The following is an 18885-nucleotide window of genomic DNA, read 5'->3' as shown; positions in this document are numbered from 1 at the left end:
GTTTACAACCAAGCTGCAATTGGTGGTGTCTATCACTGTCATGACTTCCAGCCTGAAAAGGCTTGTGCAACGCGTTAGATGCTGATAACAAATCTGACCTTTTTTATCCTGCTGATCCACTCAGTCCAATGCAGGAAGATGAATGCCGCAGGTTTCTAACTGATGGATGTCAATTCTGTGAATCAAAGAATAGGCCACCAGGAAAAGTTGGCAGCACAAAGTTTTCCACTTCACAACTGTAACAAGATTACCAAACCTCAATGGCTTTGACTTTCAAAAGCCACACAGAAATAGTTTGCAACATGCAATATGAATAAATCTGTTGAATTGGGACAAAAACATCATCGTAAAGGAAGTCAGGCAGTGCAGAAGCAATCCGCATGCTGTCACTGTCAGCTCGATGGAGGCTGGTGTTCTGCACTGTGTTTTATATCTACCTTATAAATTTCCTCTCACGTGCGAATGAGTGACTCAGAGTTGAGTAAACCGTGGGCTTGAAAAAAAAGAGCAGATGTTTTCTTCCTATTTTCCTGTCATGATAGTTGAGAATGAACAGCGCTGAGGAATCCGGCTCAGAATCTTCAGCAAACTATGACGCAAGGTAAATGCAAATGAGGGAAGTGGGTTGTATCGAGCAGAGTTTCCTCTAGAGGTTAGAATGTAGGACAAGACATGTAAATGATGAATCCAGCGACCCCCCCTCTCTACAAGGACGCAGAGTTTAAACATGGTGCATGCAAACTCTCTTTAACCAGCCACAATACACTCCAGCCCTCAATCTGGACCATGACAAAGTGGATATGCAATAGCCCTCTAGTATCAAGAATGGTGGCTCTTCAAAGATTTGCCCTTGCAGGATTTAGACGATATGACGGTATGATGGTATACCGTGAAGCGATTTTAAAAAATTTGCAAGCAAGCAGAAAACTATAGTCTACTCTGCAAGCTTCCATCAATGGGCAATGCAATTCCAGTAGCTTGCAGAGTAAATTACAGTTTTCTTCTTGATGCCAGATTTTTTTTAATTGTGATGCTGCATGTTACAAAACTGTGTAGATGATCAATGTTTAATAAATAAATGAATTAATTAATTTCCATTTAATAAACTATTAATCAAAAATGGAAAACATAAACGTACTAATTAAAATATGTAGATGTCAATGTATAATAAAAGCAATAAAACTAACATAATTATAAAAACGTAATTATTACGTTACATGTGTAGACAGCCAGAGTATTATATGTATAGAAATAAAAACATAAGATTGAAATTCAAATAAAAAATATAATTAAAAAAAATAAATAAAGTAATAATTAATTAATAATTGAAATTAATAAAATTAAAAAATAAAAATCATTAATAATATAAACAGTTAATAATTATTAATATAATATAAATATTTATAAAAATGTAATACCTTGACAATTATTTCGTTAAATATAAATAATAATAATAATAATAAAATTGTAATATAAAGTGAAAATAAAGAGAAAAAAAAAAAATTATAATTAAATATTATTTTTTATATATTATTATTTTTCCTCATATTATTATTATATTAATTTTTATATATTTTTTTATTTTCTATATTTCTTTATATATATACACATAAAAAATAAAAATTTATTTACTTAAGTTAAATGTGTAGACAGCCAAAATAAATAAAATACAATTCTAATTCAAATAAAAAATAAAAAATTAAAATTAAAAAAATAATAAATAATTAAAATTAAACAAATAAAAAATCATTAATAATATAAAGTTGATAAACCGTGTGAACCATTTCATAAAATAAAATGTTATATAAAAATATATTAAAAAATGCATTTTCCATAAGATAAAATATTTATACATTTATAAAAATGCAATTACTCGACAATTATTACATTGTGTACACAGCCAGAGAACAATATATATAAATAATAATAATAATAATAATAATAATAATAATAATAATACAATTAAAATAAATAATATGAAAAAAATTAAATAAAAAAAAGAATCAATAAATAATTAAAATGAATACAATTAAAAGTTAAAATAATTCATAATATAAGCAGTTGATGAACAGTGTGAACCATTTCATAAAATAAAATGATACTGTGTATAAAATATATCTAAAAAAAAAAACAATTACATTTTCCATTAAATAATATATATATATATTATTTAAGGGCCTTCATGACTTGACAATGATTATCCTAAATGTTTAGACAGCCAGAGTATTTCTTATATATATATATATATATATATATATATATATATATATATATATATATATATATATATATATATATATATATATATATATATATATATATATATATATATATATATACACAAATATAAAATTACAATAAAAAATATAAAAATATATATAGTAATGTAGTATAACTACATTATTATGCAAAAAAATTACTCAGACCAGCCACCCCTACTTGCATTTATCCACCAAAAAAAAACCGTACTGAATATGGTGGGTTTGAGGGGAGTCTTGTTGATTTGCCACATTAGGCAGAATCCTGGGTTTTGGCAGGCACTGCATGCAATGCCTGCTGCTTCTGCTGAAAGCTGCCAAAAGGACTTGTTGAAGTCATGAAGGCCCTTTATGAGTGAGAAAAAGACAAAGACCTCCAAGCTGTTTGAACTTGCTGTGCAGGGAGCAGGGAATGAAACAGAAAATTAGCCAGAACTGACACATCAGTTAAGGACTTCGTTCAAAAGCACTAGGGGTTTCAAACAACCTGCATGTCGACGTGTCCCATCCTAAAGCAACACTGCATGATGTACTGTCAAACAGTATCTAGCCATCTACAATAGATGCCATCTATATTAGATCATCTAAAGTAGTCTGCTCAAACATGCCCTCACTTCAACACATGCATCCCAGCAATCTACAGGGACGGGGTGAGGCTTCCTTCACAATCCCGATGGCAGGAAGTGCAAGGATAGAGGGGGGGAGGTCACCTCCAGTGAGGCTGATGAGATGCAGTGGACTGGAAAACACTGGCTGAGGAGGATGTAAACTCAACTGTCCACTCAACATGACTTAGTAGCATTACTTAAGATAAAGACGACATCTCTTGTTTACTCATTTTGGGTAAGACTGATGGCACTTCAGCCAAAATACATAATTTTTTTTACCCCAACTGTTTCTTCAGTAACCATGAACAGAGAATTTGCTTTAAAGCAACAAAAGCCAGCATGAAACTGAAACTAAAAATATCCTTTACTGGAGAGATTATTGCAAAACCCAATATATAACCATGTCATCTTAAAAAAGCGCCTTAGGATTAAATAAAACCTCTGATACTCAGCTTGTTGCATGTTTAAAAAGAAGCAATGCAATTGTCTGTATATATACAAAATCGCCATTATACATCCAAAATTATTTAAATAAAATCACCCCATGGCTCTTATCCACTGCATTTATTTTCTTCTTCAAAACAAACTGCAACACTGCTATTGTTACATGTCCAGGGTTCATACAGATACTGTAAAATGAAATTCTTTCAAGAACTTTTCAAGCACTACTTTTTGGATATTCAAGGACTTCAATCAGGTAACACTTATGTCTTCCATTTCAAACTCTATTACAAAGTAATCTACACTTTTACTACAGTAAAACCACGGTTCATAACTGTACTGCCATAATTGTTTGAGGTTTTCTAATGTTTAAGAAAAAAAAAAAAGATTTCTGAATCGTGAATCATTTTATTTGAATCATTTAATTGATTTACAAACCCAAAATGATTCACAAACCTCGAAATGATTCACAAACTTATTTTCAAGACCTGGTGTTTACAAAGTAAATGTGCAAAGAAAGTCAAACGTCCTTTACAAAAGGTAAAACAACAATGTTGGACGATTTTGAAGTTGGAGGAGAAAATGAGACGGAGTTTTTTCCCTACCCTACCTTTTTGAACCAGAGTACATAAAGTTGTAGATGTGCATCCCAGAGCTAGTGCAAGATGAGCATTTGTGGATAAAAAGTATATACTTTTTTTTTTTTAAAATAACTGTTCGTTTCGCTAGACAAGACCCTTATTCCTCGGCTGGGATCGTGCAGAGCCTTTTGAAGCTGTATTGAAACTGCAATTTGGATCTTCAACCTGCTGATCCCCATTGAAGTCCACTATATGGAGAAAAATCCTGGAATGTTTTTCCATCAAAAACCTTAATTTCTTTTCGGCTGAAGAAAGAAAGACATGAACATCTTGGATGACATTATCAGGAAATTTTAATTCAGGAGTGAACTAATCCTTTAATGTTGCACTCAACAAAGACTTTATTTAACCATCTCAATCAAACCACAAGAACCACCCATTTCCAAAAGAACCCAATCTTGATTCAACCATCTAAAACGGCTCTATTTCCAAGTGTCCTCTTCCAGTTCCCAGCGGAGACATCTCATTCTGGTCCTACAGTGGACAAAGCCACAACTGTTTGCCAATAAATGGCTTTAGGCAGTCGGTGTCAAAGGTGGCTGAACAGAGCTGAACACAGCACTCAAACAGAGACATCAAAATGGACGAGCAGCTTCCATTTACTGAGCCGCTGAAAGACTCTAATGTGCCCAATGACCCTTGCAGTGGCCGCTAACAGCTCCATCTGAGGCTGGTTGCAGAATGAAGAAAAACCCCAAATTAGTTCTTCAAGGTGAACCGTGTAATTTCTGTAGTAGCGGCACCAAGCAAAATGACATCCTTCACGCTGAAGGACAGTTATTAACATGATACATCACGGATTGAAAACAAAACAGCCTTAGGAACATTTCAGCTGCGATTCAATTTCTCAGCTACACGGGAAAAACAACTGCACAGCCTTTGAGAGCATCCAGCCCACATCAGGTGTTGGGCTGAAAACAGGTGTAAATGCTAAAAAGGTTTTTCTTGTATTTGCATGCAATGACAGACCAGATGTCTATAAACCAAATTCAACGTACTTCAGTACATAAACAAAACTATGCAGGAAGAAAAAGGCAGATAGGTCTTCATTATGAAAGTGAAGCAAAACAGAACCATTTTTTTCTTAACTGCTATTTTGCTATTTAAAGTTAAGAATATTTTGTATTTTCAAAAACTTTGTTTTAAAGAATGTTCTTAAAACCTAAAAATTTGAATATCTGAGAAGATTGTTCTTTTTAAGAATGTTGTTGTTTACAAATAACGACTGAAAGTTAGGATATCTTTTTTAACATAACCATTATAATAACTATTAAAAAAAAAAAATGGAGAAAAAGTGCAACCACATGCTAAATTCTCATCAAGCTATTCACAACAAAAATAATCATCATAAACAATGTTTTAAAGTTAGGACTTAAATGTTTAAAAGACATGGTACATTTAAAAAAAAAATGAGTCATTTGCAACAAAAGTAATCATTGTAAAAAAAATTAGGATGACTTTTTTAAATAAGCCATTTGCAACAAACAAAGTAAAGGAAAGACCTTTTTTGTTCAGCAAGTTGTGACAAAAACAACATTCTTACAAACTTCTTATTTAAAACATTTCTTAGCTTCTTCCTTCAGATGACTTTCATGCATCTGACCCTTGAACATAAGTTTGAAATATCTCAGATTAGTGTTCGACAACACCAACTTGTCAAATAAAAAAAGGTTCTCAAATGCTGTAAACATCTGCAAAAAGCGCAAGGTGTGATTCCGTCCTTTTCTTCCTACTAAGGTCATGCTTCCTGCATGGTGGGATGTATTTCTCTAGAGACTCAGCGCTGGACTTTCAGCTATTGAACAGATCACCTCAATCTGAAGTTGAAAATGGGCTCGGGCTCCTCACGGACCAACTGGATGCCAAAGCACAGTGCGGAGCGATGAAGAGGGCAACTGTGGCACAGATGAAACAAACAAACGTGGGCCAGTGCCTGTAGCTTGCCGCAGGCGGTCAGGCATGATTTCCCTGTGGCCCGGAACATTTCACCGAAGCCAAACAGCAAACCAAGAGGTCCTCTACTGAGGGTAACACACATCGCTTTATTCCAGCACCCATCTGCCTGGCAAAGATGTGTAGCAAACATATGGCTGCACGGAGATGCTCTGATGCGCTAATAAGCGTCAATCAGTAGGCTGTCTAATTGAGTAATTTGGAGCTAATCAGGGGCGGGAATTAAAGGAGATTACATACTAGTCTAGCTCTGGCCTCAGAACAATGGTCAGTAATCTGTGCTAATTCCCAAACCTAATCAGGGGTGAGAAGCTCTAGAGGTCCGGGTTTAGTAGGGGGCCTGTGTCTATCTGTCATCAACAACAAGCAAAGCTTGAAAAAGCAAGGGAAACATATATTCAAAGCCACAGAAGTGATCAAGGTATGGATAGTAATAGCAGGGCTCAACAATAAGGATAAATAAAAAATTTTTTTTTAAATAAATCTCCACATGAATAGATGCAACTATTATAATTTTGCAACTACTTTAAAATAAAATAAAATTAAATTAAATTAAATTAAATAAACCCTTAGTAAATAAGTAAACCTGAATGACTGACCAGCCTGGTCAAAAAATAAAACAAAATAAAATAAAACAAAGTAAACAAAGTAAACAAAGTAAATAAAATAAAATAAAATAAAATAAAATAAAATAAAATAAAACCTTAGTAATTAAGTAAACCTGAACGAATGACCAGACTGGACATAAAATAAAACAAAATAAAACAAAACATAATAAAATAAAATGAAACAAAACAGAACAAAATAAAACAAAACAAAACAAAATAAATTAAAATAAAACCTTAGTAAATAAGTAAACCTGAACGACTGACCAGCCTGGTCATAAAATAAAACAAAATAAAATAAAACTAAATTAAGAAATAAAATAAAATAAAATAAAATAAAAATAAAATAGATACAACTATTATAGCAAATTAAACAGTAGAACAGATGTAAATAGAAATGAGAATGAAGAAAATAAACAAAAAAAAAAAAATACTGAAAAAAATATTAGAAGATTACATTATTTTAAAATATTTTAGAATAACCTTTCATAATCTCTCTAAAAGCAAAAACATTTTTGCTGTAGGATAAGTAAAAGTAAACCTGAGTAAATCATGAAACCTGAATGACTGACTAGAGTGGAAATAAAATAAAATAAAATAAATTATATATATTTTTTAAATGTACAAAATAAATAAATTAAAAACATACTGAAAGAAACATTATGCATGGGCATCAGACCCAATTCTATTTAAAGATAATATGCCTATATTTGCAGCTAAAAAAAGTTATTTTTATATTAAGAGATAACATGAATTCTGATAAGCTTACAAGACGATTCATATGTGAAAAGTGTGACAATCTACAGGCCTTATCTCGGCTAAACTAGTGACGGGTTGTAATCTTTTTCCTAAGCACCTGCCCTCATGAACCAATCCCATATCTGAGGATCAACATAAGAGCGTGTTTAAAGACTTCAAAGGTTTAAAGGTTTAGCGGACTACTTTCACTTCCACTTCTCTCAGATGACATACAAATCCGTTTCTTTCAGGAAACGTTGGAAGGGAATCTCCAGAAAATCCAATTCCACTGCAAACTTAAAATTCCCAAGGTGTCAAACCATGAGACCCTTCATAACCACAAAAGAAGTTTAATTTAATTTAAACAGACAAGTAACTTACAAGCCAGGCTAAAGGTAAAACATTAGCTCAAGGGATAATTGACTTGTTCTCATGTCCCATTATTCCAAATACAAATTTGAGTTGAGCAAATGGCATGATTTCCATTTTTAATTCTTCAATACAAGCAAAGAAACAACTTGTTCTCGGTTCAAGGTTACATCAGGTCACAATCTCTCCGACTGCCTCAGTGCAAAGCAGCCAGCATGAGAGAATGTTAGCGGTATGCTTTGTCACTGTGTATTAGGCCTTCCGCCAAGCATGTAAAGCCTGTAATGTGTCTAATGCAACATGACCGTTCTGCCGTTCCCTATGGCTGTGATTCTGCGTGAACGTGACAAGTCCTCACCGACCACCCGCTGCCTTTCCATTTGTTAGAATACCTGAGGGAAAATAAATCACTTGGCACCAATCTCAGAAGCCCCTAAAAGTCCCTTACCAAATAAAAAAGCTGGCATTTCTCAAAAGGAAGTTCTGTGGGGATGTAGAAAAGATAAAAGGGTGATGAAACAGTTCAAAGAGAGAAAGAGCAAAGGTATGGAGAAGATCACAGGTGATCTTGAAGCTGCATGACAGCAAGGGACACAGAAAAAGATCAAAACTGAGCTGAGCGAGATGAATAAAATTAGATGTAATTTTTGTCTATAAACACCAAATACAGCCAACAAAATCATTGTGAATGTTCAACATATCGCCCAGCCTTTCCAGGACACAGCTAACAGTTCATTTCTACCTATTTTTGAAACAGGGCATGTAGGGAACATGCATAATAGCTGAAATTCCTGTACTTAGTGCCTGTCCAAAGCATATAGTTCTGATCTAACTGCCTTGAGTTAATGTTTAAAGCTGTCTTCCATGAGATGACTCACTATTACTCATTTTAGACTCATTCGCCTGCTATTCGCCCGCACACACCTACAACCACACATTGTATCGTGTAAAAAGGGCCTCAGGTTTGTAGGAGACAAAGAGCACACAGACCTGCCATAGGCATCTCAAATTAACCTACCCCAACAGACTCTCTAGGGTTCATTTATTAGGGCCTCAGCAACAAGTAAAACCCATTGTAAGGCAGTCAGCTCCCTTATGTTTTCAGCCCACACATCTTCAAAGCATAAATCACAATTAAAGACTAAATCCTCCAATGCAGAAAAACAGAAAATGAAACAAGCTATTTTTTGGGGATCCCCCATGGCAAACAAACTATTAAAAGGATAGTTCAACCAAAAATGAAAACTCTGTCATTAATTACTCGCCCTCATGGCTTTCCAAACCCGTAAGACCTTCGTTCACAAATTAAGATTCAGAACACAAATTAAGATATTTTTGATGAAATCTGAATCAAAATGAAATTTTGATGAATGCACGGCACAGAGAAGAAATTGTTGAATAAAGTCGTTATTTTTGTTTTCTTTGCACACCAAAAATATTCTCATAGCTTCATAACATTATGGCGGAACCACTGATGTCACTATTTTGAGGATGTCCTTACTCCCTTTCTGGGCCTTGAACATGTCGGCTGCATAGTTGTCTATGCAGGGTCAGAAAGCTCTCGGATTTCATTGAAAATATCTTAATTTGTGTTCTGAAGATGAACAAAGGTCTTACTTCTTGCAAGATCAGGGTGAGTAATTAATGACAGAATTTTCATTTTTGGGTGAACTATGCCTTTAAAATTTAAATATAATTTATTCACCAAAATGTTCTAAATTACCACAGAATTTTTTTTTTTTTTTTCACAAAATACAAAAAATTAAGATTACAAGATATATATCGACTTCATTCTCAAAATATTTCAACAATAAAGTCAAAATTATGAGTGAAAATTGTTTGGAGAATAATGTCAAACTTCTAAGAATAAAGTCGAAGGGTTTGGAAAGTAAAGTCAAATATTTTGAGAATAAAGTCAAAATTAAGAGAATTAATTTGTAGCAATCATGAGATTGAAGTTATAATATTTTGAGAATATTATATCTTATTGTGCATGCAAATGGGCCGGATTGGGAGTATCGGGACATATTCCAAAGTCTCAGCTTCTCAAATTCTGCAATGAGACATTCGTTTAATTAAATTTAATTAAACTTTTTTTTATTCCTTCTGATGTTCCCTCATGTTTATATCATGCTATTAACTTGAAATAAAAATGAGGCTATACTCTCAAAATATTATAACTTTAATTGCTATGATTTCATTCTCGAAGCATTTCAACTTTATTCTCAAAACATTTTGACTTTAAATATTATGGCCTTAATTTTGTATTTTTTGTATTTTTTTTTTTTTTAACTTAGCACTAAAACATAGGGCTGCACGATTAATCGAATGCGTTTATGAGGCGCGCTTAGTCAGTAAAGCCGGTACTTTGATTAGTAGTAAAGCTCCATCACGTGCATTCAGCTGGAGCGGCAATTAATACACAGAGCCGTAAATCACTGACAAGCTACACCAAATCGTGCTCATAATCGAATGTGATTAATCGTGCAGCCCTACTAAAACATCATCATAAAAAACATACAATTTGCATAATTACGCTCCTATGAACCCAAAAAAAAAACACCTATTCATTGCCATTTAAGTGAAATTACTGAACCTAATAAAATGTATATATATGTATATATATATACACATACATATACATATATATACATATACATATATATACACATACATACACATATACACACACACACACATATATATATATATATATATATATATATAAAATAACTTATGAAAATCTGCAGAGTAGTGCATGGAAATACTGTGTGGGTATATCCAATTTTTAGCTATAAAAAGTGAAATCAGTTATTTCCACATGCATGAGAATAACAGGATAAGACATAGTTATGTGACATAACAGCCTTTCCTACAGAATTCCATTTTTAGAATTGCAGTGCAGGAAACATGACAATACCATCCGCAAAATCCATCAGAAATCCAGTCCTTACCTCCAACACACAATTTAGAAGACTTTACAGCTAAAATAACATTTATTTTCGTACTTAAGTATTTATGCAGTTTAGAATACATGCTAATTACTTCGCTTTGCAGTTTTGATCAATAAAATGCATTTTTTAAGTAAAACAGCACAACAGTTTTTAATATCGATAATAAATGTTGAGAAGCAAATCAGCATATTAGAATGATTTCTGAAGGAACAAAAAGCTATTTTACATTGTGATAATATTTTACAATATTACTTTTTTCCTTGTATTTTGGATCAAATAAATCCTGAGACTTTTAAAGAACTTCTAAATGTTTGTGCACTTATAATATTGCCATAAAACAACAGTCGACGATCTGCGTCCATCAAAGCATTTGCCAAGGTCAGAACTTGTATATAATAATCTGGTTACAATGAACCAGGAAACAGCACAAAACGATGAGAGAGTACAAGTGCTGGCGATTGTTGACGGCCCGCATCAAGGACATTAAGAAAAGCCTTGTCCCCTCAGGGCTAAGAGTGCATTAGTTGTCAGTGAAATCCCACTTTCCCCTGAAGCAAACACTAGAGCTCTAAACAAATCCATTGCTATCCTTTATATAGCATCTACATTAAAACACAGAGCATGTTGAAGAGGGTGCACAGCTGGGCTGCTCGTTCTTCAAGTGCATTAGGAATGTAACACAAGCACCTGGGAGGGAGAAGAAATGACGGAGGAAAGTGCATGAGCAAATGTCCGTCAGCAGATGCTGTTTCCGCATCCCACAAGTCTGATAGGTCAAAAGGGTGAGACATGCGAAGTTAAGGAGATTACACAATCGGCGAGCATATACTGCAACAGGCAAAATCCAAATCTCACAGCGTTTGTGTGGCCCAGCGGAGAGAGCCGACATATGTTCATCGCTCGACACGAGCTTGCCGGGCAGCAGAAAACCGCTCCAATTAGACCTGCCTGCATCAGAATCCTTGATTATGTACTTTGTGAAAAGCTCACTGGCACAAAAACATCACGTAAGCAGCACTAATAAGGCTGTCGAGACTGTGCAGACTGCAAATGAGAGGAGAACAAGGACGAGAATCATAAACAATTTAACACAGTGTGGTTCCAGTTATTTAATGATTCCATTAATGATTCTTTCAGTACTTTAATAATACTTTCTGTATAGTATACTCTTTTTGTAAAACACCATTTATTATGACAAAATGTTTATCTTTATCTGTATGAGCTAATTCTAAAAAATTATATCTTACAAGCAGTTCAGTTCTCATTTCTTTTCGAGTCTGACATGATGAAATTAATGAATGCTTCGGCGAATACCTCTCAGACTGATTAAAACCAATAACTCATGAGTTTGAGGCTGATTTTGGAGTCCTTTCAGATGGATTCATTAAAAAAGACATTGACATGGCAAGTGAGCACACTGCAAGATGTTTTGTTTATTTATAGTGTTTTCCAGCTCAATCTTTCACATCTTCACTTACAAATTAGCTAAAACTCTCTCATTCTCTGTAGATTCAGTAACAGCAAGACAAGTCAAAAATTTACATACACCTTACAGAATCTGCAAAACGTTAATTATTTTACCAAAATAAGAGAGATCACATAAAATGCATGTTATTTTTTATTTAGTACTTTAGTATCATTTCAGATATTTCACATAAAAGACATTTACATATAGTCCACAAAAGAAAATAATAGTTGAATTTATAAAAATGACACCGTTCAAAAAATTGCATCCCCTTGATTCTTAATACTGTGTTGTTACCTGAATGATCCACAGCTGTTTTTTGTTTTGTTTTGTTTTGTTTTTATTTTTAATTGTTCATGAGTCCCTTGTTTGTCCTGAACAGTTAAACTACCTGCCGTTCTTCAGAAAAATCCTTCAGGTTCCATAAATTCTTTGGGGTTTTTTTTGCATTTTTGTGTATTTGAACCCTTTCCAGCAATAACTGTATGATTTTGAGATCCATCTTTTGGATCTGAGGGACTCATACGCAACTATTACAGAAGGTTCAAACGCTCACTGATGCTTCAGAAGAAAACACGATGCATTAAGTGCCAGGGGTGTAAACTTTTGAACAGAATGACAATGTGTACATTTTTCTTATTTTGCCTAAATATCATATTTATTGCATCTAGTACTGCCCTTCAGAAGCTACTAAAGGTACTTACATGTTTCCCAGAAGACAAAATAAGTTACATTTACCCTGATCTTCAAATTCTAAATATTTTCAAATATTTCTCTTAATGCATCATGTTTTCTGAAACTTATGAACATCTATCCAAAAAAAAAAAAAAAAAAAAAAAAAAAAAAAACCACAGCTGTGGATTATTCAGGTAACAACACAGTATTAAAAATCAAGTGTATGTGAACTTTTGAACAGGGTCATTTTTATCATTTCAACTATTATTTTCTCTTGTGGACTATATGTAAACATCTTTTATGTGCAGTATCTTATTCAGGTCAGTACTGAAAATAAAAAAAACATTTTGTATTATCCATCTTATTTATGTAAATAAGATTCTGCAAGGTGTATGTAAACTTTTGATTTCAAATGTATACGTATAATAACCCTGAACAATACCTCTACAGCATTTATTAATCTTAATGTTAATCTCAACACTTACATTTTTAATCTAAACTACAAATACCTCTATCCATAATACTGCTTTCTCCAGTGAAAAAGTCATCTCATCTGAATCAGGAGGGTAATATGCACAGATCGAGCATTTTACATTTGCACTTTTTCACTGGAGGAAATGTTATTATGGATTATGGAGCTAATGTAATGCAAAATTTCTCCAAATCTGTTCTGATGAAGAAACAAACTCATCTACATCTTGGATGCCCTAAGTGTAAGTACATTTTTAGCAAGTTATAACAAAAGAGACCTTATTGTAAAATGCTACGATTATTCCTGTGGTTGAACACAGGGGTTTTTTTGTTTACATGCAACAAGAAGCACTTTCGTGCGTCAATGCAAAATTGCTCCTTGTAAAACGAAACAGTAAACATACACAGCCAATCCACCTAAATAACACTCTGTATCTGGCACAGGTCTGCAGCGCTGATAGAACACCTGCACAGAATTATTTTTCCCTTGCCTATTTCCCTCAGCCTCTACTCAATCACTGGCTGACAGTGGTGTCTGAACTCTAAAGGTGTCATTACAACAGGAGAGATGGAGCATGAATAAGTAGAGCAAAAAAAATGGTGAGAAAGATAGAGACTATAAGAGAGGGAGACTGATGAAGTGTGAGAAAAGAGACTGCGAACAAAGAGGATGAGAGCGAGAATATTGAAAAAGAGCAGGCTGGTCGATGGCCAACTTGATGCTCATATACACATATCATCATACAATATAATAATGATGCCGGTAATCAGCTAAAGTGGTCAGCCAAAGGCAATATTTGGTTCTAAAAGAGACTATACAATATCATCAAAGTTTCTGTCCTGCCAGTGCTGACATTTCAGACAGTTGACCATCTATTAAATCTAATAAAAGCACTGAACAGTGGCACTACAAATAAAAAATGACCGCTTGAGTCTGTTTCAGTACAGACAATGAGCTTTCTATTCTCACTGAAACACAGGCTTAGTCTAAGCAGAGTGATCTACTGTCGACTTGGCAAGTCATTTGTCGATGGAGGTTTAGATCTGTGCCGCCTGTGTATGATCTTCTTTAAACCATAAATCTACTAATTCACTGAAATTAGTGTCATATAAAAGCAAAGACATCAGGAAGGCAGAAACATCAGACTATAAACAACAACAACAACAGCTACATGAGCTTAAAAAGCATTTCCACAGAAGCTCATAAGAGCAAAAGGAAAAGAGAGGGAAAAGTTATTGTGGTTATTGACCAAAAAAATAAGAGCAATAAGTTAATTTACAAAATGTTAAAAATTGCAATGTCAAAAAATAAACCATTAACATTCCTTTATGGATTCCCTAAAATGGTGAATTATTTCTGTGAAACCAAGTTCAGTCAAAAAACAATGACTAATGTGCACAATCAAGTCAGTGCAAGTCAATAAAATATGTTTTTATCTGAAAATAAAAAATAAGCATCAGCTACTGCTTATGATGAATATATTAATTCCTCAGAAAGAAATAAGCTCCTCAGCGACAGTTTCTCATGTTAGTGCTAACGGAATAAACTTTACGAGCGCTTTGCTTGCCATGTAATGCCACATCTTATGAAACCCCATCCAACACTCAAAACACATTACCTCATTTAGCCAAAGGGCTTTGTTGAGGATAAACAGTTTCATTTGCACCCAAGAGCTGCCCAGGAATTCCCTAGCAATTTGCTCTTTGTTGTGTTCGAGTAAATTGCAGAAAAACGTGTGTATAAAGTACACACTTGGCATTAGCAACTATGCCGTTTCTCATGGGGAGTATTCGTTCTTGACGGAGGCTTTCAGTGCGTATCCCTGAACCATTTAAAGCGGCAAAGAGAAGATGTGTCCCTCAAAAGACGTGGAACGGAATAAAGTCTGTCCCTGGAGAGTGTCTCTAAAGAGACCGCTGCTAATTGTCTGACAACTGCAGCATGTTGCTCCTATTAATTCCCCAACAAGAGTTTAGAAGCGTTTCACCCTTCTGCAGCACAGACTACAAAAACTGAAAGACTCTGAAGAACTCAATTTCCCCAAAAACTATGCTTATGATTTAAAACATGTATGGAACTAATTAAAACAGCAGGAATAGTTTGCCCAAAAATGAAAATTTGCTTAAAATGTAATCACCCTTAGGCCTTCGAAGGTGTAGATGAGTTTGTTTCTGCAAAGGAATTGATTTGCAGACATCACTTGCTCAGCAACGGATCCTCTGCAGTGAATGGGTGCCGTCAGAATGAGAGCCCACATAGCTAATAAAAAAAAATTACAATAATCCACAAGTAATGCACATCACTCCAGTCCATCAATTATGGTCTAGTGAAGTGAAAAGCTGCAAGTTTGTAAGAAACAAATCGTCATTAAAAATGTTCTTAACCTCAACCTGTCTCCTCTGATGAAAACAGCCCATAATACATATTAGCACTCCCTCTAATTAAAAAGTCCATCCCTTGATGTTCTTTAACATTAAAGTCAATTATCAGCTGTTTGGACTCGCATTCTGATGGCACCCATTCACATCTATTGGTGAGCAAGTGATGTAATGCTATATTTCTCCAAATCTGAACAAGAAACAAACTCATCTACATCTCGGATGGCCAGAGAATGAATATATTTTCAGCAAATGTTAATTTTTGGGTAAACTATTCCTTTAAAAAGTAATACACACAAAGTTATGTGACGGCAGCACAAAAAATACACCATGTTAATTATGATGCCATCTGATCCATGTTGTAAAGTTAAAATCACCTTGTGTATAAAGGCAATCTGTTCACTCAAACACTTAATTTGTGCTCGGTTGTCTTAATTGCATCTGTGTCGCTGCTATTTCCTATCTATTTCTCCAGTACTTTCTCACATCCAGACAATAAAAAAGCCCTACAGATAAGGCCAAGTCTCACTAAACGCAAGTGTCACTTATAGCCACCTCTTTGATTTGTTATCAGACCTCAGATAGAGGTGCTGAATGACCAATATGTCAAACTATAGAGTCTATTATGATAAGGAGCGGGTCTATTTATGACAACAACCACAGAAGTAACTTGTAATTCCAATGCCATGTAACCATTACATTATTTGTGAATCTGAACCACAAAACTAGTCTTAGGTGGCACAGATATATTTGTAGCAATAACCAACAATACACTGTATGGGTCAAAATTTTTTTTTTTTATTTTATGCCAAAAATGATTAGAATATTAAGTAAAGATTATGTTCCATTAAGATACTTTCTAAATTTCCGACCATAAATATACCAAAACTTAATTTTTGATTATTAATATGCATTACTAAGACCTTCATTTGGACTTTAAAGGCAATTTTCTCAATATTTAGATTTTTTTGCACCCTCAGATTCCCAATTTTCAAATAGCTGTATCTTGGACAAATATTATATGTATATATAAGGCTTTAATATTATATCTAAATATCAACTTATTAATTAATTAATCAATTAATTAATTAATTAATTAAACCCCTAAATGTGCAATTTTTAAAAATATTTTATGATTAATCTTAAAATATCACTTAAAACAAAGATTTTTTTTTTGGACGTCAATAAAACTAATTTAAGTCTCCTAAACTTTAAAGTACTATTTTTTCTTACTTGGAGTTACACATGATTGCAAGTAATGACCTGACTCAGACTAAAAATGTAACATGTTTACTAAAATTACAAAGAATATTCTCAAGTTGAAAGGAGTTATGCACTGAGCAGATAAGGGGGAAGGCTCATGATGCTTGTGTAATACTTCTGTGGAAATATCCAGCTTTGTGCATGTCCATTTTAGTGGCACACTTTACACAAAAAACATAATAATAATAATAAACAAAAATGGACATTCTTGAACAAGTATAATGCATTATGCATGCATTTGCAGACACCAGAAAAATCTGAGGTAAATGTGAGTTGACCTAATCTTGCAGTCTACAGCCAGAGATTTTTAAAGGCATGGTAGTTTTGAAGAACGGTATTTACACGCAGGCGATGGCTGATTGTAAAGACCAGGAAGTACGGTGAATAAAGGGAACCTAACAAAGACGCCTGCATCAAGTAAATAAGTTATATGAAAAGCATTCAAAAATGAACTGAAATGAGCTCTGAAAGCTCTCGAATGAACTAAAACTGAATCATTACAAAAGCAGTACAGTGAGGGAAAAGTACATTTTCAAAACCATTTTCGAGCTCATAAGGTAAATAACTGGGACACGCTTCATTAATATCACTCCTGCACAGCTGTTTGGATTAAACAAACATAAATATTACAGGCTTCTGCCAATAATAAAAGTAAACCTAAAACAGATCTTGAATGAACTCATGAAAACATCTTTATGCAGTAATTTTCCTGTGGATCTCCAAACAAAGATGAAGAAAGAGAAACTACAGAGTGGATGCTCTACAGAAACATTCAGATAAACTGAACAGTAAAACAAACATCCTGGCATTTTGAGGTTTATGAATATGATAAATAGAGACTCATAAACAAAAGACTTAATCATTGACCTACGTCGGTTTTAAATAAATGCAATGCGGGTTTGGACACTAAATCCACACCTCATTCTTGATCATGGTAATCAGAAACCTTCCCAATGACAACACCAAGTTTTCAGATTCCACATAATTCACATTATGTCACCCTTAGGTTATTGTAATGGCTGCCTAAATGTCAAAAGCCTAAGTACTGACGTTTCTTGAGGCCTTGCGCTTTGTGTATTACATAACATTGTTAATTGTGCTTAACCACCTGTGAGAAAATTGTGAAATATGTGAGACTATCCTCACATAATATGCTAATGGTAACAATAACAGCTTGTAAAAGCTCGTAAAATCCGAACAAACTGACCTGTATTTCTTCATAGGCCTCGTCAACGGTGGTGACTTGGTGCTGTTCGTGTAAGGCAGGCTCATCGCAGAAGAAGCACACCAAGCTCTTGTCACTTAAGCAGAAGAGTTTGACCTTCTCATGGTCCTTGCACGGGTATGAGTTCCTCTGGGCATTCAGGATGGCGTCCAGAGGGAAAGCAGCGTACCTCTCTACGATGTTGGAGAGCTTCAGGCTTGGGGACAGAAGGGGATCCGTGAAGGTCCTCCTGCACTCTGGGCAGTCTCGTGTACCGTGGTGCTCCTGTCTGCTCCAGTGCTCAGTGATGCACTTACGGCAGAAGTAGTGCTCGCAGCCGAAACTGACTGGGTCTTGATAAATGCTCAGGCAAATGGAACACAAGAGCTCGTCCTTCAGACAGCAAGCCATTTGAATCTATGGAGGGGTCGGTCATGCACTGTGCAGGTAGCAGGACGCACAAACCCTGAGTTTCGAAATCAGCTGGGCTCTGTGAGGCTTGAAAAAGATTTCTGAAAAGAGCGTAAACAGAGCAAATAAGTAAGACGGTTCTGCAACAGGCACCCTTTGATAAGTTTGACATTAGACTCTCAGATGATCAGGTATAAAGACTTTATGAAGTCGCTTATGCTCATTAAAGTTCCATTTATTTGATCAAAAATACAAAAAAGGTAATATTATAAAATATTAATGCAATTTAAAATAACAGTTTTCTATTTTAATATACTTTAAAATATAATTTATTTCTGTGATGCAAAGCTGAATTTTTATCAGACGTTACTCCAGTCCTTAGTGTCATATGATCCTTCGAAATCATTCTAATATGCTGATTTATTATCAATGTTGGAGACAGTTGTGCTG

General features: G+C 34.3%; 1 protein-coding gene across 2 annotated transcripts in view; it reads right to left on the bottom strand.

Annotated features, from left to right (window-relative positions):
• LOC127173449 (E3 ubiquitin-protein ligase TRIM62) overlaps positions 1-18885 on the bottom strand; it is a 45528-nt gene that overhangs the window by 24950 nt on the left and 1693 nt on the right. For both annotated transcript variants that reach the window (XM_051123357.1, XM_051123358.1), the window contains exon 2: positions 18028-18536. In XM_051123357.1, the coding sequence (XP_050979314.1) occupies positions 18028-18435 (408 nt within the window). In that variant the 5' untranslated portion in view covers positions 18436-18536. The remainder of the gene's footprint in view (positions 1-18027; positions 18537-18885) is intronic.

The sequence above is a fragment of the Labeo rohita genome, chromosome 11, assembly GCF_022985175.1.
Source record: "Labeo rohita strain BAU-BD-2019 chromosome 11, IGBB_LRoh.1.0, whole genome shotgun sequence".
NCBI classification, from domain to species: domain Eukaryota; kingdom Metazoa; phylum Chordata; class Actinopteri; order Cypriniformes; family Cyprinidae; genus Labeo; species Labeo rohita.
The sequence above is the reverse complement of the archived record's forward strand: the minus strand, read 5'-3'. Positions and strand labels throughout refer to the sequence as shown.